Raw genomic sequence first — 25,963 nt, 5'->3', positions numbered from 1 at the left:
TTCTGCTGTGGGCGTAAGAAACCGTATTTGAGTTGAGGTAAGAGAGTGGCAGTATCCAAGGAGAGGCGCTCTGCTGTTGGCACCACATTTTAGCCTGAACTATGGCTAGAAAAAGCACAAATTATTCTCTATACCTCAGAAACTAAAGGGCAGTAGTGTCCCCTCCCATTTTATTTCGCTGTAGAATGATTTGTTAGTGACTGTTTAGGCGGAGAGAAAGGGCTCGTCCAAAGTTCAGCTGGGGCAGGACAAATACACTCAGTCATGGGCTCTCAATGGCATAGGACGAACAGTAACAAACGACAACCACCACTTAGCCAACCACAGGCCCAGCCCTCTGCTAAATGCTTTGTTACAGAAATTCAGTCACTGCTTTCTGTACCATTTTTAAAAATATCTATAAGTTCACATTTCTAGATGAAGGAAGCGAGGCTCGGTGAGGCTGACAAGGAGTGAGCAATGAGACTGGAACTGAAATCAGGTTAGGATGGCTGTTACCCTGCTCCAAACAGCACAGCACGACGGGTGCTTAGCGCTTAGTGCTTAGTGCTTAGTGCTTAGTGCTCCCCATCCGACCAGAGAGGACAAGCCTTGGATGCATGATAGATTTATCTATCTTTACCTGACAGGAAAGCCACTGAGTTAGTCTGAAACCACTTAAGGTATAGGAGCCATTTAAGGGACGCACAGACAAATACTCTGCAGGTCCTGTCCGGTGCCCCGCCCTTTCCTTCTGCAGAATGAGGAGGCACCAGTGAGCAATGCTTTAGCTAAGCTGGTGTCGAGCTCAGAGTGTCAACTGCTCTTGGACAGTTCGTGTGACTTTCGAAGTCTGATTTATTGACTCCAAAAACAAGCTTTCTGGGGTCCAGCTGCAAATGCCAGTCATCTAAACCGGCAGAATTTCCAGAGGATGGAAATTTTAAAATGAGACTCTTCCTTTAAGAAAATATTTCCAGGAATCAAGACTGGATAGGTATAAAAACGAGTGTTTCATGCAACAAATGGAGAGGGGGGTGCTTCCCAAGCACCTGTATCTGAGAGCTTCCAGCTTACTGTGCTATTTTATATCTACAGTCATACCCCATCTGAAACCTAGTGTACCTGGACAGTGTTAAAAACTCACATAGCATAAAAGCATCTTCCATATTTACTCAGGACCTCATCTTGACAGTCAACTGGGAAGATAAAAATATCTAACTTTGAATGGCAGGGTGAGCCTTTAGACTCAGACCAACCTATATTCTAAGCCTTGTTTTTCCAGTAACTTTATGAATTTGGTGGCTAGCCCTCTATAAGTATCACTTTCCTTCCCTATGAAATATAACAATAAAAACCATTACAAACGGTTATAGACACTTCATGAGGTTTTCTAATCACCTGATATCATTTTAATAAAAATCTCAAGGTAGAAAGGAACAAGGCAAAAATTAATTTTGAAGGACATTAACAGCTGAGCTTTACAACATGCTTAAGCATCTGTCCTTCCTCCCCAAATTTTCTGTGGAGGATTTCTTGCTACTTTCAAGTATCTTTAAATCCACTTCCCTCTTTTTCACACACACACACACACACACACACACACACACTCACACACTCACACACATACACACAAAGTCACACACACACATTCACACATACACACTCACACACACACTCACACACTCACTCACATACACAAAAACTCACACACATTCATACACACATACACTCACACACACACTCACACAGACTCACATACACACTCACACACACTCACACACATACACACAAAGTCACACACACACTCACACACACACTCACACAGACTCACATACACACTCACACACACTCACACACATACACACAAAGTCACACACACTCACACACACACTCACACAGACTCACATACACACTCACACACACTCACACACATACACACAAAGTCACACACACACACTCACACACTCACACAAACACACTCATACACATTCACACATACACACTCACACACTCACACACATACACACACATACACACACACTCACTCACACACACTCACACACACACTTATACACACACTCACACATACACACACACTCACTCACATACACACAAACTCACACACACACACACACACACACACACACACACACACACATATCCAAGCAGACATCCTCCCACCTGGACCCAGTGCTGATAGTGAATCCTTTCAGGAGTAGAACCAGAGTCTAGAAAAAAATGAAAGCAGGAAGCCCCCTTTAAAAAACAACTAAGAATTCCTAGGCACTAAGAGCACAACCTCAGAGCACAGGGCTCTTCCTTCTATAGGAGCTACTCCAAGCACAGGGCCCCCTGCACACAGGGCCCTGCAACTGTGCACAAAGCTGCTGAAAGGTGGGATAGGGCAGGGTGGATAGAGCAGGGAGAGAATGAGTCTGTCCTGGGAAGCACTCTGGGGTGTCCGTAACAGTCTCATCCTGCAAATTTTTCAAAAAGACAACGGAAAAATCAATCTGTCTGGACTTGCAGTAACCCTCACCCTACACACACAGACATCAGTTCCTTGCTAAAATAATGCAAGAGGTTTACTCCCTGTAAACTCCCTGTCATTACACATTGGGAGGAACAGTGACAAGGGACACTCCCAAGGCTATGCACAGTTGAGACATATGAGTAGAAAGGGGGAAGTCTAGAGCACATATATTAGGCAGAGACATGTTGTGGTTGTTAGAAATGGGATAGTACCATAGGCACCAAGGGGTGTGGACCAACCAGGCTGCTAAACACCACGGTAGCTGTTGGAACACCCAGACTTGGGAGGCCCTGCTTCAGACACTTGTGGATGGTGAGAGCTCTGCTTTGCAAACTTCTTGATTACCACAGCGCAGACTGCACTGTGGCCCACCTGGCAGCCTATCAATTGTCAGAATGAACGGAGGCCTATAAAAGATCTGAATCCTTTTCTCTTTCAAGTTCAGTGGATGGCATAGACAGCTTTTAATTAAGAGCTCCCAAACTATAATTTCTTGTTATTTTTAGTCTGTCTGTTTCTACACTGTGGTGATGGCAAAGTCCTCAGAGAAACCTCAGGAGAGCTGGGCTTGTGTCTGGAATGGCAGGCAGGAGCAAGCAGGGAACAGACAGGATCTATGCTGAAGTCACCAACAGGTTTGAACAGAGAGGACCTCCCCAGATACAATCGTCTACAGCAGGGTTTTCTGAACTGGTGTTCTGACAATTACCATGGATCTTTGGCAACCTTTTCTGTTTGGGGCACTAGGGCATTTCTAACAACTGGTCAAACATCCCTGGGCATCAGAGGAAGAGGGAGAAACAAATTGGTTTAGGATAAACATTTCTAGTCCAGAGAGACGACAAAACAGAAAGGTATTTATCACAAGAGGACCCAGATCTCAGAACAGACAGCCAGAGCAGCCAGGAATGCAAAACTGCAGGGAGTGCCTGCCCCAGCTGGTCCTCTTCCTACACTGCCTGAAAACTAGGCATTGACCAAGGAGCCCATCAGCAGGAGGAACATGACAGAACTGAAGGGATGTTTGTGGACTTCTTGTTTCACTTTGCTTGATTTTGGCAGGTTTTATCTTACTGGGCTTTTGCTCATTTGTTTAGATTTTATTTTTTTTGTGTTTCTTGTGGATTTTTGGTGTTTGTTTTTGTTTCCTGTTGTTTTGAAGGTTTTTGTTTATTTTGTTGTGTTTTTTGTTTTTGATTTTTCTGAGAGAGAGAGAGAGAGAGAGAGAGTGTGTGTGTGAGAGAGAGAGAGAGAGAGAGAGAGAGAGAGAGAGAGAGAACATGAGGTTGTGTGGGTAGAGATGGGGTGAGGTCCTGAGAGGAGTTTGAGGAGGAAAGGCATGATCAAAATATATTGTATAAAATATCTAATAAAAATATTTTTAAGAAATCCATGGGGGGGGGGGGGTTGGGGATTTAGCTCAGGGGTAGAGTGCTTGCCTAGGAAGCGCAAGGCCCTGGGTTTGGTCCCCAGCTCCAAAAAAAAGAACCAAAAAAAAAAAAAAAAAAAGAAATCCATGGGGGAGAGAGCTTGACTCTCAGAAATGCAGACAATCCTGAGAGCTCATGGAAGACCACCACTTCTGCTCACATTCCTGGCTAAAGAGGAACCCACCTAGAGCCCTCTGTACACAAGAACCTAGGAGCAGTCAGGGGCAGGATCTTTCCAGTCTCTGCCTGTGCCAAGAGCTGAAAGCCGGTCTCCAGGAGCTCTGACACACCTGAGAGCAGAGGTAAGACCACCAATTCTGCTCTGCAGGACACAAGAACCCAGGAGCAGACTGGGACAGGACCCTTCCAGTCTCTGCCTGTGCCTAGAGCTATAACAGTTTCACAGCTCTCTACCAGATCCCACTGGGAAAAAGTCAGTCTCCAGGAGTGCTGACAAACAGGCTTACAGGAGGGTCAAGCCACTGTCAGAGACATCAAAACCAGCTAAGACCAGAGACAACAAGATGGCGAGAGGAAAGCACAGGAACCTAAGCAGCATAAACCAAGTCTACTCCGCATCATCAGAGCCCGGCTCTCCCACCACAGCAAACACTGCATACCCAACACACCGGAAAAGCAAGATTTGGATATAAAATAACATCTCATGAAGATGATAGAGGACTTTAAGAAGGACATAAATAACTCACTTAAAGAAATACAGGACAACACAGGTAAACAAGTAGAAGCCCTTAAAGAGGAAACACAAAAATCCCTTAAAGAATTACAGAAAACACAACCAAACAGGTGAGGGAATTGAGCAGAACCATCCAGAATCTAAAAATGGAAATAGAAACAATAAAGAAATAAAAAATGGAGACAACCTTGGAGATAGATAGGAAAGAGATCAGGAGTCATAGAGGCAAGCATCACTAAGAGAATACAAGAGATAGAAGAGAGAATCTCAGGAGCAGAAGATACCATAGAAAACATTGACAGAATAGTCAAAGAAAATGCAAAAATCAAAAATCTCTTAACCAAAACATCCAGGAGTTCCAGGACACAATGAGAAGATCAAACCTAAAAACAATAAATATAGAAGAGAAGATTCCCAACTTAAGGGCCAGTAAATATCTTCAACAAAATTATAGAAGAAAACTTCCCTAACCTAAAGAAAGAGATGCCCATAAACATACAAGGAGCCTACAGAACTCCAAATAGATTGGACCAGAAGAGAAATTCCTCCCATCACATAATAATCAAAACACCAAACACAAAAAACAAAGAAAGAATATTAAAAGCCGTAAAGGAAAAAGGTCAAATAACATTTAAAGGCAGACCTATCAAAATTTCACCAGACTTCTCAACAGAGACTATGAAAGCCAGAAGATCCTGGGCAGATGTCATATAGACCCTAAGAGAACACAAATGCCAGCCCAGGTTACTGTATCCAGCAAAACTCTCAATTAACATGGATGGAGAAACCAAGATATTCCATGACAAAACCAAATTTACACAATATCTTTCTACAAATCCAGCCCTACAAAGGGTAATAGATGGAAAACTCCAACACAAGGAGGGAAACTATATCCTAGAATTAGCAAGAAAGTGATCTTGCAACAAACCCAAAAGAAGAGAGCCACACAAACATAATTCAACCTCTAGCAACAAAAATAACAAGGAACAACGATCACTATTCCTTAGTATCTCTCAACATCAATGGACTCAACTCCCCAATAAAAAGACATAGACTAACAAACTGGATACGTAAAGAGGACCCAGCATTTTCCTACATACAGGAAACACACCTCAGTGACAAACACAGACACTACCTCAGAGTAAAAGGTTGGAAAATATTTTCCAAGCAAATGGTCCCAAGAAACAAGCTGGAGTAATAACTCTAATATCGAAGAAAATCGACTTTCAACCAAAAGTAATCAAAAAAGATAAGGAAGGACAGTTCATATTCATCAAAGGAAAAATCCACCAAGATGAACTCTCAATCCTGAATATCTATGCTCCAAATGCAAGGGCACCTACATTCATAAAAGAAACCTTAATAAAGCTTAAAGCACAAGATTCACCTTGAAGAATAATAATGGGAGACTTCAACACCTCACTCTCATCAATGGACAGATCATGGAAACAGAAACTAAACAGAGACACAGTGAAACTAACAGAAGTTATGAACTCAAATGGATTCACATATATCTATAGAACATTTCACCCTAAAACAAAAGAACATACCTTCTTCTCAGCACCTGATGGTACCTTCTCCAAAACTGACCATATACTCAGTCACAAAACAGGCTTCAACAAATACAAGAAGATTGAAAAATCCAATGCATCCTATCAGATCACCATGGACTAAGGCTGGTCAACAACAACAAAAAAACAGAAAGCCCACATATACATGGGAGTTGAACAACGTTGTACTCAATAATAACTTGGTCAAGGAAGAAATAAAGAAATTAAAGACTTTTTAGAATTTAATAGAAATGAAGGCACAGCATACCCAAACTTATGGAACACAATGAAAGCTGTGCTAAGAGGAAAACTTATAGCTCTGAGTGCCTCCAAAGAAACTGGAGAGAACATATGTCAGCAGCTTGACAGCACACCAGAAAGCTCTAGAACAAAAAGAAGCAAATACACGTGAGGAGTAGAAGGCAGGAAATAATCAAACTCAGCGCTGAAATCAACCAAGTACAAATGAAAAGGACTATACAAAAAGTTAAAAGTCAACAGAACCAGGAGCTAGTTCTTTGAGAAAATCAATGAGATAGATAAACCCTTAGCCAGACCAACCAGAGGGCACAGAGAGTGTATCCAAATTAACAAAATCAGAAATGAAAAGGGAGACATAACACCAGAATCTAAGGAAATTTTAAAAATCATCAGATCCTACTACAAAAGCCTATATTCAACAAAACTGAATATCTGGATGAAATGGACACTTTTCTAGACAGATACCAGGTACCAAAGTTAAATCAGATCAGATAAATCATCTAAACAACCCCATAACTACTGAAGAAATAGACGCAGTCATTAAAAGTCTCCCAACCAAAAAAAGCCCAGGATCAGATGGATTTAGTGGAGAACTCTATCAGACCTTCTTAGAAGACCTAATGCCAATACTGTCCAAACTATTCCACAAATAAAACCATAGAGAACACTACACAAATCCTTCTATGAAGCCACAATTACTCTTATACATAATACACACAAAGACCCATCAAAGAAAGAGAACTTCAGACTGATTTCCCTTATGAAGATCGATGCAAAAACACTCAATAAAATTCTCACAAACAGAATTCAAGAACACATTAAAACAATCATTCACCGTGAGCAAATAGGCTTCATCCCAGGGATGCAGGGATGGTTCAATATAAGGAAATCCATCAATGTAATCCACTATGTAAACAAATTCAAAGAATAAAAACACATGATGCTTTAGTCAGGGTTTTTATTCCTGCACAAACATCATGACCAAGAAGCAAGTTGGGGAGGAAAGGGTTTATTCAGCTCACACTTCCACATTGCTGTTCATCACCAAAGGAAGTCAGGACTGGAACTCAAGCAGGTCAGGAAGCAGGAGCTGATGCAGAGGCCATGGAGGGATGTTTCTTACTGGCTTCCTTCCCCTGGCTTGCTCAGCTTGCTCTCTTATAGAACCCAAGACCATTAGCCCAGGGATGGAACCACCCACAATAGACTGGGTCCTCCCCCACTTGACCACTAGTTGAGAAAATGCCTTACAGCTGGGTCTCATGATGGCATTTCCACAACTGACACACCTTTTCTGTGATAACTCCAGCTTGTGACAAGTTGACACACAAAACTAGCCAATACACATGATCATCTCATTAGATGCTGAGAAAGCATTTGACAAAATTCAACATCCCTTCATGACAAAAGTCCTAGAAAGATCAGGAATTCAAGGCCCATACCTAAACATAGTAAAAGCAATATACAGCAAACCAGTAGCCAACATCAAACTAAATGGAGAGAAACTTGAAGCAATCCCACTAAAATCAGGGACTAGACAAGGCTGCCCACTCTCTCCCTACTTATTCAATATATATATAGTACTCAAAGTCCTAGCCAGAGCAATCAGACAACAAAAAGAGGTCAAAGGGATACAAATTGAGAAGAAAGAAGTCAAAATATCACTCACTATTTGCAGATGATATGATAGTACACTTAAGTGACCCCAAAAGTTCCACCAGAGAACTAATAAGCCTGATAAACAACTTCAGCAAAGTGGCTTGTTATAAAATTAACTCAAACAAATCAGTAGCGTTCCTCTACTCAAAGGATAAACAGGCTGAGAAGGAAACTAGGGAAATGACAACCTTCACAATAGTCACAGATAACATAAAATACCTTGGTGTGACTCTAACCAAGCAAGTGAAAGATCTGTATGACAAGAACTTCAAGTCTCTGAAGGAAGAAATTGAAGATCTCAGAAGATGGAAAGACCTCCTATGCTCATGGATTGGCAGGATTAATATAGCAAAAATGGCCATTTTGCCAAAAGCAATCTACAGATTCAATGCAGTCCCCATCAAACTTCCAACTCAATTCTTCATAGAGTTAGAAAGGGCAATTTGCAAATTCATTTGGAATAACAAAAAAACCAGGATAGCGAAATCTATCCTCAACAATAAAAGAACTTCTGGACAAAATCACTATCCCTGACCTCAAGCTATATTACAGAGCAATAGTCATAAAAACTGTATGATATTGGTACAGAGACAGGCAGGTAGATCAATAGAATAGAATTGAAGACCCAGAAATGAACCCACACACCTATGGTCACTTGATCTTTGACAAAGGAGCTAAAACCATCCAATGGAAGGAAGATAGCATTTTCAACAAATGGTGCTGGTTCAACTGGAGGTCAGCATGTAGAAGAATGCAAATCAATCCATGCTTATCACCGGGTACAAAACTCAAGTCCAAGTGGACCAAGGTCCTCCACATTAAACCAGATACACTCAAACTAATAGAAAAAAAGTGGGGAAGAGTCTTGAACACACGGACACTGGGGAAATTTTCCTGAACAGACCACCAATGGCTTATGCTCTAAACTCAAGAATCGACAAATAGACTTCCTAAAATTCCAAGCTTCTGTAAGGCAAAGGACATTGTCGTTAGGACAAAACAGCAACCAACAAATTGGGAAAGATCTTTACTGATCCTACACATGATAGAGGACTTATATCCAATATTTACAAAGAACTCAAGAAGTTAGACTCCAAAGAGCAAAATAACCCCATTACAAATGGGGTACAGAGCTAAACAAAGAATTCTCAGCTGGAGAATATCGAATGGCTGAGAAGCACCTAAAGAAATGTTCAACATCCTTAGTCATCAGGGAAATACAAATCAAAACAACCCTGAGATTCCACCTCACACCAATCAGAATGGGTAAGATCAAAAACTCAGGTGACAGCAGATGCTGGTGAGGATGTGGAGAAAGAGGAACACTCCTCCATTGTTGGTGGGATTGCAGACTGGTACAACCATTCTGGAAATCAGTCTGGAGGTTCCTCAGAAAATTGGACATTGAACTGCCTGAGGACCCAGCTATACCACTCCTGGGCATATACCCAAAAGATGCCCCAACATATAAAAAAGACACATGCTCCACTATGTTCATCGCAGCCTTATTTATAATAGCCAGAAGCTGGAAAGAACCCAGATGCCCTTCAACAGAGGAATGGATACAGAAAATGTGGTACATCTACACAATGGAATATTACTCAGCTATCAAAAACAATGACTTTATGAAATTCGTAGGCAAATGGTTGGAACTGGAAAATATCATCCTGAGTGAGGTAACCCAATCACAGAAAAACACACATGGGATGCACTCACTGATAATTGGATATTAGCCAAAAGCTCGAGTTACCCAAGATACAGTCCACAGAGCACATGAAGCTCTCGAAGGACAACCGAAGTGCGGATGCTTCAGTCCTTAAAAGGGGGAACAACAACATTCATAGGAGAGGATATGGAGACAAAGTTTGGAGCAGAGACTGAAGGAAAGGCCATCCAGAGCCTGCCCCACCTGGGGATCCAGACCATATACACACAACCACCAAACCCAGACAACATTGCTGATGCCAAGAAGTCCCTACAAGAGTCTGATAGAGCTGTCTCCTGAGAGGCTCTGCCAGAGCATGACAAATACAGAGGTGAATGCTCCCAGCCAACCACTGAACTGAGAACAGGGTCCCCACTGGAGGAGTTAGAGAAAGGACTGAAGGAGCTGAAAGCGCTTGCAACCCCATAAGAAGAACAATACCAACCAGCCAGAGCTCCCAGGGACTAAACCACTAAACCACCCAAAGACTATACATGGAGGGACCCATGGCTCCAGCTGCATATGTAGCAGAGGACGGCTTTGTTGGGCACCAAAAGGAGAAGAAGCCCTTGGTCCTGCCAAGGCTGGACCCCCAGTGTAGGGGAATGTCACTGTGGGGTTGGCGGAAAAGCACCCTCATAGAAAAAGGAGGAGAAAGGGATGGGATAGTGAGTTTATGGATGGGAAACCAAGAAAGGGGATAACATTTGAAATGTAAATTTAAAAAATGTGCAAGTAAAAAAAGAACATTTTTAAAAGTTGAAATTCATCCATTTTCTGACTAAAATCAGGCTGTAAAAAGCAATTATTAATTATTAATAATTCAAACGCACTGGATTAAATGATGTTTTGAGAAGCTAGACCCATTCTAAGATTACTTATTTTGGAAGACGGGGAGTCCAAATGTCTGAAACATTTAAAGATGGGGCACATACATCAGAATGTAAAGAGTAGAGACACATAGATTTTAGGAGCTCTTATACACGCAGCACTACACAGCATGCTACTGCAAAGACGTCACACATACTACTGTGAAAAGCCAGACTCCTATCAGAGTGACTTCTCATGTTCAAGCATAGACCTAGTAACAAAGCACAACACACAAACTGGCCTTGAACACACAAATTTGCATAAAACCTTAGTGTATAGCCACCAGTGCTCTGGATTCCTCTAACTAAAAACATACAGAGGAGCATCCTTTCGAATGTAGCCAGGCAAAAGAGTAAAGCTGATTTTGACCCTCACAGATCGCCTTAAAGTGCATTTTTCATTTGAAATTACATTCTCCATTGGAATTAACTCAACACTTAGTAACATGCTAAAGTTCGGAAGTAAAACTAAGGAAAGGTCTTTCAAAACTATCTCGAAACTATTTCTTTCTGTTTATTTTCAACATCATGAGCTAGATATTAGCTAAGTTAGAGAGCCCACAAGCCTCGGTCCCGGGCTCACTAGAGGTGCCTGGCACTGAGGTCTGCAGTGTCCTCCTCCGCCTCAGCTGCCCTGCTCCTGTGCTGAGCCTGCCCCACACCCTGGCCCTGGTCTGCCCCACCTCCTCCTGCTGCCTCATCCATCGCCCAGTTCACTACCATCGCACTTGCAGCTCTGTGGGCTCCTTCCCTAAAGGTACAAGCTCAGTTGAACTCTCAGTACCCGAAACACAATCTCATTCATGCCTCTGCTCTCTTAAACTGCCTCTTTACTCCCAAAGAGAAGGTCTTCTTACATCCTGAGCTGCCATCTTTCTTTTCTTTCTAACCCAGGCTTTACCCTCCCTGCTACTGTATTATCACTGACATTGCTTGAGATCACAGAACCTTGTAATTCTAGATGCCATTCTTGTCTCACGTCCCCTCTGCCCAACTCGACTATCATCTTCACCTGCTGTCAGGGGATTTAGAAAGGTCTGCCTTCAGGGATGAAGCTCTGTATGCTCCAGTGTTCTCTACTCTGTTAGTCAGCATATTAGAACACCTTTTTCAAAGGGGAAAAAAGACTGTAAGTAGCATTCCAATAAAATACTAAAATCCACAGGAAATGTAAGTTGCCCAGTACCTAAGGAGAAAACTGCTAATACTTCATCAGACAGAGAAACAGGTTATCTTTTTTAAAAAAGTCACTTTGGGGGTTGGGGATTTAGCTCAGTGGTAGAGTGCTTGCCTAGCAAGCGCAAGGCCCTGGGTTCAGTCCCCAGCTCCAAAAAAAAGAAAAAAGAAAAAAAAAAGAAAAGAAAAAAAAGTCACTTTGTAATAGCTGTAGCCGTAACCTTTAATTTGGTCAAGCACATGACGTTACCGCAGGGTTGCTCACACAGCAACATGCGACACAGCATGAATGTTATTACACAGCTGCATGCAAACATCCCTGGAAAGGAGCTAGTCTGGCAGCTAAAGGTTCTAATCCTGGGGCAGCACAAACACATGTATTCTTTTAGGAAAATTCTCTCTTAGACATAGTTTCAATAGCATACTACAAACACTAACGACTGTCGCTTCTATCATAGATCATCAAAACATTGAAAAACTATAAGGAAGTTTTTTCATATTACAAATTTTTAGCAATTTGCTGAGAATTTTTAAATAATGTTAGACTTATAAAATTCATTTGTACAGTTCATTTTCATAAGGCATTTACTGTATATGATCAGAAGAGAAAGAAACCTGACACTGGGAGAAGAGCTTAGTTGTAGACTGTCCCCCAGGACGAGTATGTGGTTCCCTAGTAGGGTACCATCCAGGACTGTGTATGGAACTGAGGTAGAATACTCCAGGACTGCATCTGTAGCTCAGTGATAGACGCTTGCCTTGATGTACAAAGCTCTGAGTTTGACCCCAAATTCCATCCAACAAAATAAAGGAGGGGAAAAAAAGAAATAAAAAGATCTTGTCACGGGGCTGGGGATTTAGCTCAGTGGTAGAGCGCTTACCTAGGAAGCGCAAGGCCCTGGGTTCGGTCCCCAGCTCCGAAAAAAAAGAACCAAAAAAAAAAAAAAAAAGACCTTGTCACAAACTTAGAGACTAAAGCAAAACCCAGAAAATGTGCACTTTGCATTCACCAATTTTTGAGAAGTTAAACACATAAGACGTTAAATTAGGGTTATATGGACAAATGATGCTTCTATCTAGAAGGAATTCACTGTCCAGTGGACAAATTGCTCTATTTAAAATCAGTTCCAGGGGCTGGAGAAATGGCTCAGTGGTTAAGAGCATCAACTGCTCTTCCAGAGGTCCTGAGTTCAATTCCCAGCAACCACATGGTGGCTCACAACCATCTGTAATGGGATCCAGTGTTCTCTTCTGGTGTGTCTGAAGACAGCTACAGTGTACTCATATATATAAAATAATTAAATAATTCTTTTAAAAATAAATAAATAAAGTAAAATCAGTTCCATTTAGCACCTGAGCTACCTGGTTATAGCCAGCTAAGGCGACTTAAACCCAGGACCTGCAGAGAATGGATGACAACCAAAGGCCAGCCATATCTTCTTATGGCGTCCCAGGAAAAAAGGACGATGATAATGAGAGACTCGAGGTACAAACCAAGCAGTAGATGATGATGAGAGACTCACGGTACAAACCAAGCAGAGCTTTAGTTACGTAGCTGCAAATATATGTATATATGTCTGCGTCTTGTTATATATGTCTCGTGTGTGTGTGTGTGTGTGTCTGTGTCTGTGTGTGTCTGCGTCTTGTTATATATGTCTATGTGTGTGTCTGTGTGTGTCTGCGTCTTGTTATATATGTCTTGTGTGTGTGTGTGTCTGTGTGTGTGTCTGTGTGTGTCTGTATCTGTGTGTGTGTCTGTGTGTCTGCGTTTTGTTATATATGTCTCGTGTGTGTGTCTGTGTGTGTGTCTGCGTCTTGTTATTTATGTCTCCTGTGTGTGTGTGTCTGTGTGTGTCTGTGTGTCTGTGTGTGTGTGTCTGTGTGTGTGTCTGCGTCTTGTTATATATGTCTCCTGTGTGTGTCTGTGTCTGTGTGTGTGTCTGCGTCTTGTTATATATGTCTCATGTGTGTGTCTGTGTCTGTGTGTGTGTCTGTGTGTTTCTGTATCTGTGTGTGTGTGTCTGTGTGTGTGTCTGTGTCTGTGTGTTTGTGTGTGTGTGTCTGTGTGTGTCTGTGTGTGTGTCTATGTCTGTGTCTGTGTGTGTGTCTGTGTGTGTGTCGGTGTCTTGTTATATATGTCTCATGTGTGTGTGTGTCTGTGTGTGTGTGTCTGTGTGTGTGTCTGTGTCTGTGTGTGTGTCTGTGTCTGTGTGTGTGTCTGTGTCTGTGTGTGTGTGTGTCTGTGTCTGTGTCTGTGTCTGTGTGTGTGTCTGTGTGTTTCTGTGTGTGTGTCTGTGTGTGTGAAGCTGCTTCCCATGAAAAAATGCAAGGCCTAATGGATAAACATGAGCTCCACAAGCCCTCGTTCACCTGTGTATGCTCAACAGCAAGGAAGGCAGAGCACAGCAATGGACAAATACTTGGTTTTTTTAAAAAAAATCATGCTATGTCAGTTGGATGTCCTTACATTGAGACATAAATCCACCTTATATCAAACATAAGATCAATTCTTGGTGGACAGTAGATCTAAATGTAACATAAGCTTTCAGAAGATAACCTAAAAGATTACATTGAGAACTGTCAAGTAAACCAACAGGTCTTAAGAAAAATCGGTGACTGAAGCTTAAGGAATAGACACTGTAACAATGACCAGGGCATCATCGGCACGCAGAAAGTCTCACCCTCCCAGACCAGCTCACCAAAAGACTTTCTTAAAATTGTGAGTGCATATTTCCCAAAGCCACTCTTAAGAGAATAGAGAGGTAATCTACAAACTTGAAGCAAATACTAGGATTTATATTCAAATGTACACAAAGAACTCCTTGACTCAATGAGAAAAACCAATCCATTATAACACTGAATAAAAACTTTTGCTTGCTTACCAAGCTGATAGTGACCTGATTCGACCCCTACATGTACACAATAATGAGTAATGAACAGATCGGAAGTGTTGAAGAGGTACTGCAGCAGGAGGATTATACACATGGCCAAATCACAAAACTGGTTATTAGGGCCCCCACTTACCAAGAAAATGCACATTAGAACCATAAAGAAACCACTGAGTACACACTGACGTACTTGCACTTCTGAGGACTAACCACACTAAGTCCCAACAAAGACCTGATAGGAACTGCACCCCTTGATGGATGTGTAGATGTACACAGCCACCAAGAAAATGGCTTAGCAGCATCTTAGACAGCTCAACACACATACGTTCTATGGCCCAATAGCTCCACTCTGGTTTAGGCCCAGACTTAGAAATACATGCTAGAGCGTTCCCTTGAGGCAATAAAAGAATCACCAGTAAAAGAAAAGGGAAGGACCAATGAAATGAAGGCAGTAAAGGCACAAACATAGCCAAATTAGAGAAAAAGTCTGAGAAGCCAACTTACACAGAGGAAAATTAAAAACTTAGGAGATTCAAGGGAGCTGGAAATTCTGAAAGATTGAAGAAATGTTGCCCAACAAAGGGAAGAAATCATCTGTGTCTCCTACCGATGCCCAGGCTGAATAAAAAGATCCGAGAAACACACAGGGCATTCCTCTTTTGTTTTGTTTTGAAGGGAGAGCCTTAGCATACAGCCTGACTGGCCTTAGATTCTCTATCCTCCTGCATCAGTCTTCCCCATGCTAGGATCACAGGCTTGTACCGCCATGCCAGGCTGCAGCCATCTCTCCATCTCTCACAGGTATAATACAGGCATAAGCATATATGGTATACATATACATAGTTTTTGAATGGATTCCTTAACATCATATACAAAACAGCCAGAAAAGCAAGCAGACTGTGTGAGCATATACTGGCCTCTTCGCCAGAAACCCCGAAGGCGGACGACTATGAAGCAAAGCCCTTAGAATGCCAAGGAAAGTGGTTTTTTTTCAATCTAGACTCCCACCAGCAGAAAAATTAGTATGTCCAAATAAAAAATCATTTCTAATATTCAAGTCTTCAAAAACTCCGTCTCCCACCATCTTTTGTGACAAGCTCCTGGAGGCTTAATTACTAAGTGAAGAAGGACACCCTCAGATAAGATGGAAACGCAGAAAGGAACTCAGAGAAGCAAGTCCAGGGCTTCAGCTGGACAGCAAATATCAGGAACTAAGCACAGCCTCAGCAGAGGCAAGGGCAATCCCCAAAAGACCCAACAAGAAACAGAGACATTACTTGTAGGGACGCAGCAGACGTTCTCAAGATTATAATTATGTAGAAAGTCTAGCCTAGCACTGCACGATGAGTCTTGCTCATGAATTTTGAACCATGACTATTATTAAGTCAACCATGTCCCTAACCTTGTGATGCAGCCAGCGGAGCAGCAGCGGGAGAAAACAGCATCCATCTACCATGGAAGAGGGCAAACAAGCAACAGCAGTCAGAATTAACAATGAAGGCGCCCTCTGCCAAGTGCTTGACTGTTAGACACAATGGTAACCATAAAGAGAAAGGCAGGGACAAAAACATGGTGTCTGGGCACAGAAACAAGAGACAATGGGCTCAAGCAGCCTTTGATGTGAAACACTTTGTGACACTTCTAATATTGTTTATCTACATTTCAGAATTTTAGAGAAACTCTGCTAATGCAAAAACAGTGGACGGTTAGGAGCTTGGCTCCACTGTGGGTCACTGACCCAGCAAACGCAAAGCCCTGAAGCTCCCTCCCCAACACTGGAGAAAAAGCCCTCGGTCACCTCACTTGAGTTGTCATGTCTTAAAGGGAACTGGGAGCATAAACTGTAGGGTGTGAGTGAGACAGTCATAAATACTTTCATTTTAAATTTACATAAAATGTTCCAACAATAACCCTTGCCTCCATAAAGAACAGTAAATTAATATCTCAAAACTGGTGTCCCTCTGGGTTGCAACCACCCTCTTTTACTAACCAGATCTCCAATGATTTTAAAGATTATTAATATTCTAATACCCAACTTCTTATTTTATTATTTATTAAAACTGAGTGGCTCTTTGGTGTTTCTGTAATCCTGCTGGGGCATTAGTCTTTAAACATTCTTCCCACAAAGGCAGCTGATCTGTCAATAAACCTCATCAATTATCTCATGGCCTTACCGATAATGTCCTAACAGCCTAGCACAATTTCTCCAATTATCTTCCAACCATAAAGCTAATTCTTATACTGTGCACAATAGCTAGAAAAAGAGCTCTGTCTATTCCTCTACTTTTTCTTTAATGTGTACGCTGTGTTGCCTGCATTCGTGTCTGATCACTTCTATGTCTGCTTCCCTCTGAGGTCAGAAGAAGGAATTGGATCCCCTTAAACTAGAGTTACTCATGGTCATGAGCTGCCGACTGGCTACTGGGAATTGAATGCTGGTCCCCTGGAAGAGAAGCAATTGCTCTGAAGTGCTGAACCAGCTCTCCAGGCCTCCTTTTAAAGACGCTGTACTCTCCCACTCCTGCTGTCCATTGCACTTACAACATTGTCTAGTACGTAAGTATTTTCCTACCTCACTCTGTCATACTAGGTGGTCAGCTCCAGGACCACAGGGACACTGTCCTGTCCACTGAAATAGCCCCAGTATTTAGGGAAGTAGCAGGTCCCTGGTAATCTCAATAAATGAAATAAGTGAATAAATAAAGGAATCCCATTCAATTAATTCAAAATACACATGGATAACTGACATGGAAACTATGGTGCCAATCAAAAAGAAGGAAGAAAAACCACTCAGGCAGATCTCTAAATCCAGACTTAATAAAACACAGGCTTTTAGAACAGATAAAGTGTAGAGTTCTGGGACCAGTCTAAACTAGGCAGTTAAAGGTTAAAAAGAAAATGTGCAGAACATGAGCAAGGTATAGAAGGGTGAGAGGAATGAGCAGTACACCCACACAGAAAGCTGAAAACCAAGTTTCAGTGTTATCTGAGTGTAGGGCAAAAGAAAAAAGCCAGAGCGGTAAACCTCAAGAAAATCAAGAAGCGCCCTGGGGAGTGAGCCCAGCAGTTACAGGCATTTGCTATCAAATCCAGGGTCTGGAGTTCAACCCATGGAAACTGCATGGTGGTAGGAGAGAGCCTACTCCTGCCTGCAAGTTATCCTCTGATCCCCATACAAACACGATGGAACACGCGCCCCAATTTAACTCGTTAGTAACTTGTTCATGGCAATAAATTAATTTTTACAATTAAGAACTAACTTATTTATAGTGATCAGCTATCGATTTCTCTAATCAATAAATAAAATGTGACCTGGGGAAACTGCTTTGGGGGGGAGGGAGCTAAACCAATTGGTAGAATGCTTCAGTAGCACTCAGGAAAACCTGGGCTCAGTCCAAGCAAGTGATCACAGCAGTAACCATGAGGTGGACGCAGGGGCATCAGAAGCTGAAAGCCATCTGTTACCATCAGTCCCTGGCAACTCTGTCTCAAAAGATGGAGAGGGCATAGCATTAAGTCGTGTTAAGGCGCTTTAACTTTATCCTGAACACTAAAATGCAGCCTCAGGGCTTGAGCAGAGACTCCTTACATCCACATGACAGAAGAACGAGTCCTGGTTGGTGTTGGGTCAACCCGGCCAAGCTAGAGTCATCTGGGAAGAGGGACTCTCAATGGGAAGACTGCGCTATGGGCACGTCTGGCAAGCATCTCTTGATTGATGATGGATGTGGGAGGGGCCAGCTCACGGTGAATGCTGTCATCCCTAGGCAGGAGGTCCAGACTTACACCAGAGAGCAGGCTGAGCCAGCCATGGGAATGTGGCCTCTGCATCAGCTCCTGCCTCCAGGTTCCTGCCGTTTGTGTCCCCGCTCTGACTTCCTTCTCCAGTGAAGAATAATGATAAGGAAGTATACGGTGAAATACACCCTTCCCTCCCCAAGTTACCTTTTGGTCATGGTTGGTTTGGTTTGGTTTGGTTTGGTTTTTATCACAGCAACAGAAACCTTAATTAAGATGCATAAGAAGAATAAACCAATGGGAGCAAGGAGGAAAGCAGAGAGAGAAAACGGTAGCTCTGTAGTGGGTGAAGGAAGGGGAGTGTGTTTGCTGCCGATTTACCTTCACCTCAGAACCGCAGGGCAGTGGGAGAAATCAGCTGTAACACCTCTACCTGTGCTCCAGTACCTATGGTCTCTCTTCTGTGTGACGTCTTGTTTAGGTTTGCTTGTTTGTTTTAACTACGTGGGACTATGCTGTAGACAGATGTGTTTAGTACTAAGAAGTTCTTTTTTGTTTGTGCATCTTGCTTTTGTTTTTCTCAGACAGGGCCATTCTACATAGCCCTAGCTATCCTGGACTCACTATGTAGACTAGGCTGGCTTCGAACTCACAGATAGCCATCCTCTGCCTCTGGAGCGCTGCTGATCAAAGGTGTGCACCACCACACTTAGCCAAGACCCTAGATTCCGGATTTCCATCTCCACCTTTCGAGCTTGCGTTTTCTAGCTGAGTAGCAGAGGGCCGATGTCCACTAGGACAGTAGCACAGGCCTCCACGGCCTACTTTCCCTGAAAACACGGTGAACACCATTGTCAAGAACGCCTGGTCCGTTTTGTTGTAAAGTGACTCACGAAGCAATGAACTGCTAGAAGCTTCCTGGTGTGCGGCGATAAGAATGATAACATAAAATTGACAAGGACTGTGTTAAAGGGAGTGTTAGGGTGAGGCCAGCAGATGCAGAACTGGAAGGTTTGGGGTTCAGATGCAGGAGCAGCAGAATGCTCGCGCTCTGGCTCCCCCAGAGCCCCGGCAAGGTGAGCGAGCGGGGCCATTTTAATGAAATAGAGCACAAACAGGAACCAGCCGGTTTGACGTACAGAGCCTAACAAGCTGATCCGGTGGTGCTTGGGACACTTCCATGGGGACTGAACCAAACAAGCAGGTGCAGGAAAAAAATGCAGATTTGGGAACTGTTAACATAAGCGCTGGGAGCCAGCGGAGGAAAGGAGCCATCCAAGGACCGGCTCGGCTCGCAGGGGAGGGGAAACCGCAGAGGCCTGTGAGAAAGTCACAAACACTAGCTTACGCCACAGGAGGTGTCCTCAAACTCCGCTCAGGGTAACAACAGCAACAAAACAGTCAAAGTCTTCTACGCTGCGTTCTCCTTACAAAAGGACACACAGATGCCTCTGTCCACTCAGCTTCACACGTATTCAAATAAACATAAGTTGAAGTAAATAAACATAAAAAGGAAACACTTTAGAAGTAACATGCAGTGCCACAGAAGACAAATGAAACCGAGGTGCTTAACTGGCCACTGGGTAGTCTTCTACTTTGGTACAACTCTGTGGAAATCAATTTGATGGAATATATCAAAATCATAAGTTCATGCTAATGATATTTCTGAGAATCATTGTAACAAAGAGAAGAGACTTAATATGCACAAAAACTCCATGGACACTGTCTTAAACTGGGATGTAGTTGGGAAAATCATAAGCAATAATAACTTACAATTACTAGCACAACATTTAGTATAAATTTACAAATTACAGGAACATAAAACCCCAAACTGTGCAATGTTACATGAAACATTTTAAAAATACACAAATGTATAATCACTAGTGTGCTCTTTAAAATGCTAAAAGAAAGTATTTTAAATGGTAAAAAAAATAATAATCGGGATTGCTTTAGCTAAAAGAAAGCATGTCTCTTTTATCTACCCCAAATGTGTTTCTCTTAGAAAGAACACAAATGATAAACCTACTTCCAACTTCTAAAGGCCAGCATTTAAGGAGTCCTCGACAACCTGGTCTGTTATTTCCGACTAAAACCCTGATTTTGGGGATAGTGATACAGCCAATGGTGAGTGCTTGCCTAGCACAGGGATGGCCCCAAATGTGTACCCTAGTACTGTAAAAATAAATAAATAAATACATACATGCATACATACATACACGCATACATAAATGACACATGCACTGAAATCCCCACAAACCAACAACAAAAAGCAAGGCCCCACACACTTCGTTTCTAAGTAACTTTTCTACTTGTCTGTTGCCAATGCACCCACTTACTGCTGCTGGGTGTCCCTTAACCTTCAACATTCTCTGGCTTTCCCAAAGCTTCCTAGCCAGAGTAGCCTTGCCTTGATCACGCACAGCATCCGTCTACACTACTTATGTGGTACTTTGTAAGAGGCATCTTCCCCAAACTCCCTAGAGTAAGAGCTTTAACCCGCACAGGACACGCTGTTTTTGTTCTCTACCCAGACAGTCAGTTTTTCTGTGTAGAGAAGAGAAAGGAATAGAATATACATCTGGGGACTCCATGCTTGATGACCCATGTCTTAGTCATGAAGCCATTACGACGAGACTATACCAAAAGTACCTGTGGAGCCCACGGAGGGCTCGTGGCGCTACAACACCTACAACGCGCAGTCACATTCTAGATAGCGACAACCAGACACCGACATGCTCATAAAAACCTTCGCACACAGTGCTAAATGCACCGGGGTTGAAAATGTTATATTTCTTTTCTTCTAATTTCTTCTAATATGATTTAAGCAAATCATTCTAATAAAAAAAGGCTGGTAGGCCTCCAGGAGGGAGAAGGGGAAAGTTCTACATCCTGACGAAGGAGGACTAGAAAATCAAAGACAAAATAGATGAGGTGGGGCTCAGGTATCATCTCCAGTGGCTTCCCATACTAAGCTCTACAGAAAACCATGATTATTCTTTCAGAAAAACAGTGTTCAGAGACTACTAAAAACACTGAAGGTACATCAGCTCTGTTAATTCCACAATTTAAAGGAAATAAAAAACTTCAAAAATAAAACACAAAAGAGACCAGACAGGATCAAAAACACATGTATTAAAGAAATTAGACTCAAACAGTGAGTTATCCACATAACTTTCTTAGTCAGGGAACTAACTAACCAGGACAGAAATTCTCATCACAATCGGGACTCAATTTTAAAAACTTGAATATGTCTTTTTTTTAAAAAAAAAGAATTATGTATTTACTTTTATGTATGGGAGTGTACTGTAGCTGTCTTCAGACACACCAGAAGAGGGCATCAGATCCCACTACAAATGGTTGTGAGTCATCACGTGGTTGCTGGGAACTGAAATCGGGACCTCTGGAAAAGCAGTCAGTGCTCTTGACCGCTGAGCCATCTCTCCAGCCCCCTTGAATGTGTTTGGTATAGCTAGTTAAATAAGCGCTGGGATGACCTTCCCACTGGGACTCATGATCTGATAGGAGAGTCGCTCCAGCTTCTCAGCCTAACGGAAGGACAAAGCAAACTACAGCTGCTTCCCCTACAGCTGCTTCCCCTACAGCTGCTTACCTACAGCTGCTTCCCCTACAGCTGCTTACCTACAGCTGCTTACCTACAGCTGCTTACCCTACAGCTGCTTACCTACAGCTGCTTACCTTCAGCTGCTTACCTACAGCTGCTTACCCTACAGCTGCTTACCCTACAGCTGCTTACCTACAGCTGCTTACCCTACAGCTGCTTCCCCTACAGCTGCTTACCTACAGCTGCTTACCTACAGCTGCTTACCCTACAGCTGCTTACCTACAGCTGCTTACCTTCAGCTGCTTACCCTACAGCTGCTTACCTACAGCTGCTTACCCTACAGCTGCTTACCCTACAGCTGCTTACCTACAGCTGCTTCCCCTACAGCTGCTTCCCCTACAGCTGCTTACCTACAGCTGCTTACCTACAGCTGCTTACCCTACAGCTGCTTACCCTACAGCTGCTTCCCCTACAGCTGCTTCCCCTACAGCGGCTTACCCTACTGCAGGGCCACACAGTCCAGGGACAATACCTTCCACTTCTGCTTTATAGTGTTAATTTATGCAGAAATAGCTGTGTGTTGTATTAAACTCTGCGTTAATGCCCTCTTTAAATATAATCGTTTACACAGTTAAAGATAAAGCGTTTAAAAGAGTCAATCCATATACATTTGTAATTTATAGTTTACAGAATTCATATTGAATGAGTCTATATAATGACCCGGGCATGAAGTGCTTGTTCTATAAAAAACGAAACTGCTCATCTTTTTCCTTCTCATCTATAACTTCAAACCTGCTGAGTGTGGAGCCTGAATTAAAATTCATTCCAATTCTAAGCCTAAGGTCAATGCTTATACCGCTAACTTTAATACCTTAATAAAAGAGAAGGATATATTTAAAGAATAAAAACATGTTACCTATGGGAACCTCAGAAATATAAATCTCATTGTCTAATTCACTCACTGCCTAATAAAAATAACTTTGTCAAGTTGAGAAATGATTAATTTATACGGTTGTCTACTTTCCTAGATCTAAATAACACAGAGCAAATTAAAATGATTTTTGTCTTCATGTATTTCCATCAACCATCTACTCAGCAATGGTTGTTCTGCCGTCTATGCCAAAATATGATTAAAATCAGGGTCATTCACTAACAGATTTGTATCTAAACTAGACTACTTAAATAACACCATTATAGAAACCTCCTTATTACCTTCATACCGATGAACAGCATTCGAATGTTACTTCGGCTGTTAGGTTGAAGATGATGAAGAGTAAAAGACAACTGTCTTGGTGCGATCAGAAAATCCTAAGACGATTACTAGGGTACATGAGAATAACTGGAAACCAGCTGTGTTTGCAGAGGTAACCTGCTAAATAATTATAACCCTGTCTACACCAGCTAAAAGCGTAGACCTTCAAAAGATTGTGTTGGATTGATGCTAAAATTCTTTGACAAGAGTGAGAGAAGGAACATATGCTTTTCATTTTAGAATAATTCCATAAACCATATCAGAGTAATAGAGAGAAAACTCAAAACTATTCAACAAACCAAAGAATGAGTAGGTACCATTCTGCTCGTGTCTGGTTTAAATCTCTAGGTTACTGATCTCTACAGGCAAGGACACATCCAGCACAAAGCAGTTACCACAGCTTTTACAATTTGTGACTGGATTCAGGTCTACTAAATAATGAAATCACTGTTAAAATGACCAAATAGGTCAATCAATTGATCTTTAAATAGAGCACACAAGTTTAAACACAACATTGAGAATGATCTAGCAAAGAAAAGATGAGGACAGAATCTATTAAATAAAACCTGTTCTCAACACAACTCAAATTTCCCACGTAGATAGTAGCAGGGGTTATTATATTCTACCTCTGTTTTGGGGGGGATTGGGAAAGTTTTCCTCAGTTACAAACTTTCAAAAATCTTTGAATGATAAAAGCCTTTGTAAGGAAACCAATTTTAACTCATCCAAAAGCCAGAGGCCAGATATTCACAGCTACGTAGCTCATCTATGGAAAATGCAAGCGGAGAACGGCTTGATAAAAACAGAGGTCAAGATGGTAGGATCCCTTCTGTGCTGAAGCGAACTGAACACACCCACAGCTGTGCACTTATCCCAAATGTGGGAGACAAACAAGGGCAAAACCTCACGCAGAAAGCTGAATGGCCCACAGAAAACCTCTGCTTTGACAGGACCCTAATGGCACATGCAGGTACGCATCGTTTATACTTGATGTGATACACTTACATGGCCCCTGTTGAATCTCTTGGGGACCAACAGTAAAGCAAGTTTAGAACTTCAAATCTTGAGACATCTATAGCAAGATGTTGATCCAATGGCTCCAAACATCTTCTGTTTTCCTGGCTCACCTGAAGAGGAAAAAACACTGCAGAGGATGTGGGAACTGACTTTTTTTTTTTCCTGTAGTTTCTTCTAGAGCAAATGTCTGAGGGGTTTGGCCCAGTCCTTTGTGAAATGTGAGGATGAAACGCTTGAAGGACTGGTGTAAAACAAATCAAATGACAAGATGGAGTGGACAGCATTCAAGCAAGAGACACTCATTGTAGGCCAATCGGAGCTTCTAGCTGGAAAGTGGGAAGAAACAGAGAGAAGAGAGGAAATACAGTGTCTCCCTCCACCTTCTCACCCCAGCCGTGACTGAAGTTCATGGAGTACCTAACTTCTGACCACAAGAGGGAGGACCAGCAGAGCCATCTGGAAGGCTATACAGTCTTCGTCCCTGGCGGGGGACTTTCGTTAGCAACGGGGGAGCCTTTCAGATAATACTAAGAAAAGTTTCCGGTAGATATAAGTTGAAGAAATAAAGAAAGAGAAAAATGCATTGAACTTATACAAAAACGGATCTCACAGTAATATACCCATACTGACAAACTGTATCTAATTCAGTTTTTCAAAAGGTTTGATATAGATTCCTCGAAATTAAAAATCAGAATCAGAGGGGTAAAGAAGCAATTTCCAAATAATAGAAAATGTTTTCAAACCAAACACAACACAAGCTCCATGATTAAGCCTTCTAGTTAATACTATCTCTACAAAAATAGTCTTTAAAAAAAACTAAGATTAGGACAACCGAGCCTCAGGCATTTTATAACACAGGAAAACTAAAGCCATTGCCAATGCTATTGCTTCCGTTCACTCTAATTCACTTTAAAATATTTTATTAAGTCCTGTATTATGGCTATTCTCTACAATAGGACTGGATATAAAACATTCCTCCAAATGCATTCCAATTTAACCAGAATTTACCCGAACTGTGCCTGGTAAGAATACCAGAATTTTCTGGAAACGATGACTGGAGACGAAAGGGCTCCTTACCTGACGTGGTTGTTCATTCATCCGCTGAGGGTCTGACTTCACTTTATTGTTCGGGTGGTTTGTGACTTTGGTGACTGGTTGCTTGAAAATGGATGCAGTCTGTCTAATTGGCAATGTTGTGTTCAGGTCTGGTTTACCCTGGAATAGAAATGTGTTCTCATTAATATTAAATGAAAAACTTATTAAATCAATACCTTTTTAAATTCAAACTCCAGAACTTTAAATAAGATTATTCCAACTTCAGACAGTGTCAACAGTTAAATATTTAAAGGAACAATTATTTCTAAATGTATTTATTTTACATCTCTGTGTGTGTGTGTGTGTGTGTGTGTGTCTGTGTCTGTGTGTGTATGTATGTATGCCTGATTCTATGTATGTGCACCACATGCATTTAAGTGCATGGAATGGTCAAAGAAGCACTGAGATCTCCTGGACCTGGAGTTAGATGGTTGTGAGCAGCTGTGTGGGTGTTGGGAACTGAACTCAGGGCCTCTGAAAGAGCAATATGGATTCTTAACTGCTGAGCCATCTCTCCAGCCTCTCTAAAATTGCATTTTAAGCACTCTATCG

The 25,963-nt window shown here is 42.1% G+C and overlaps 1 protein-coding gene and 1 long non-coding RNA gene across 3 annotated transcripts in view; both read right to left on the bottom strand.

Annotated features, from left to right (window-relative positions):
• Mbd2 (methyl-CpG binding domain protein 2) overlaps positions 1–25,963 on the bottom strand; it is a 66,917-nt gene that overhangs the window by 14,969 nt on the left and 25,985 nt on the right. The window contains exons 3-4 of one of the 2 annotated variants that reach the window (XM_063277586.1): positions 25,394–25,531; positions 24,305–24,426 (exon numbers count right to left, since the gene is read on the bottom strand). In XM_063277586.1, the coding sequence (XP_063133656.1) occupies positions 24,305–24,426; positions 25,394–25,531 (260 nt within the window). 2 annotated transcript variants of the gene reach the window in all.
• On the bottom strand, positions 1,567–24,298 carry LOC134483047 (uncharacterized). The gene is made up of 2 exons (XR_010059879.1): positions 22,284–24,298; positions 1,567–22,195 (listed from the first exon to the last, which is right to left on the bottom strand). It is a non-coding gene; the product is annotated as an uncharacterized LOC134483047 (long non-coding RNA).

The sequence above is a fragment of the Rattus norvegicus genome, chromosome 18 (assembly GCF_036323735.1).
Source record: "Rattus norvegicus strain BN/NHsdMcwi chromosome 18, GRCr8, whole genome shotgun sequence".
Taxonomy (NCBI): Eukaryota; Metazoa; Chordata; class Mammalia; order Rodentia; family Muridae; genus Rattus; species Rattus norvegicus.
Note: the sequence above shows the minus strand (reverse complement) of the source record. Positions and strands in the feature narration are given on the sequence as shown.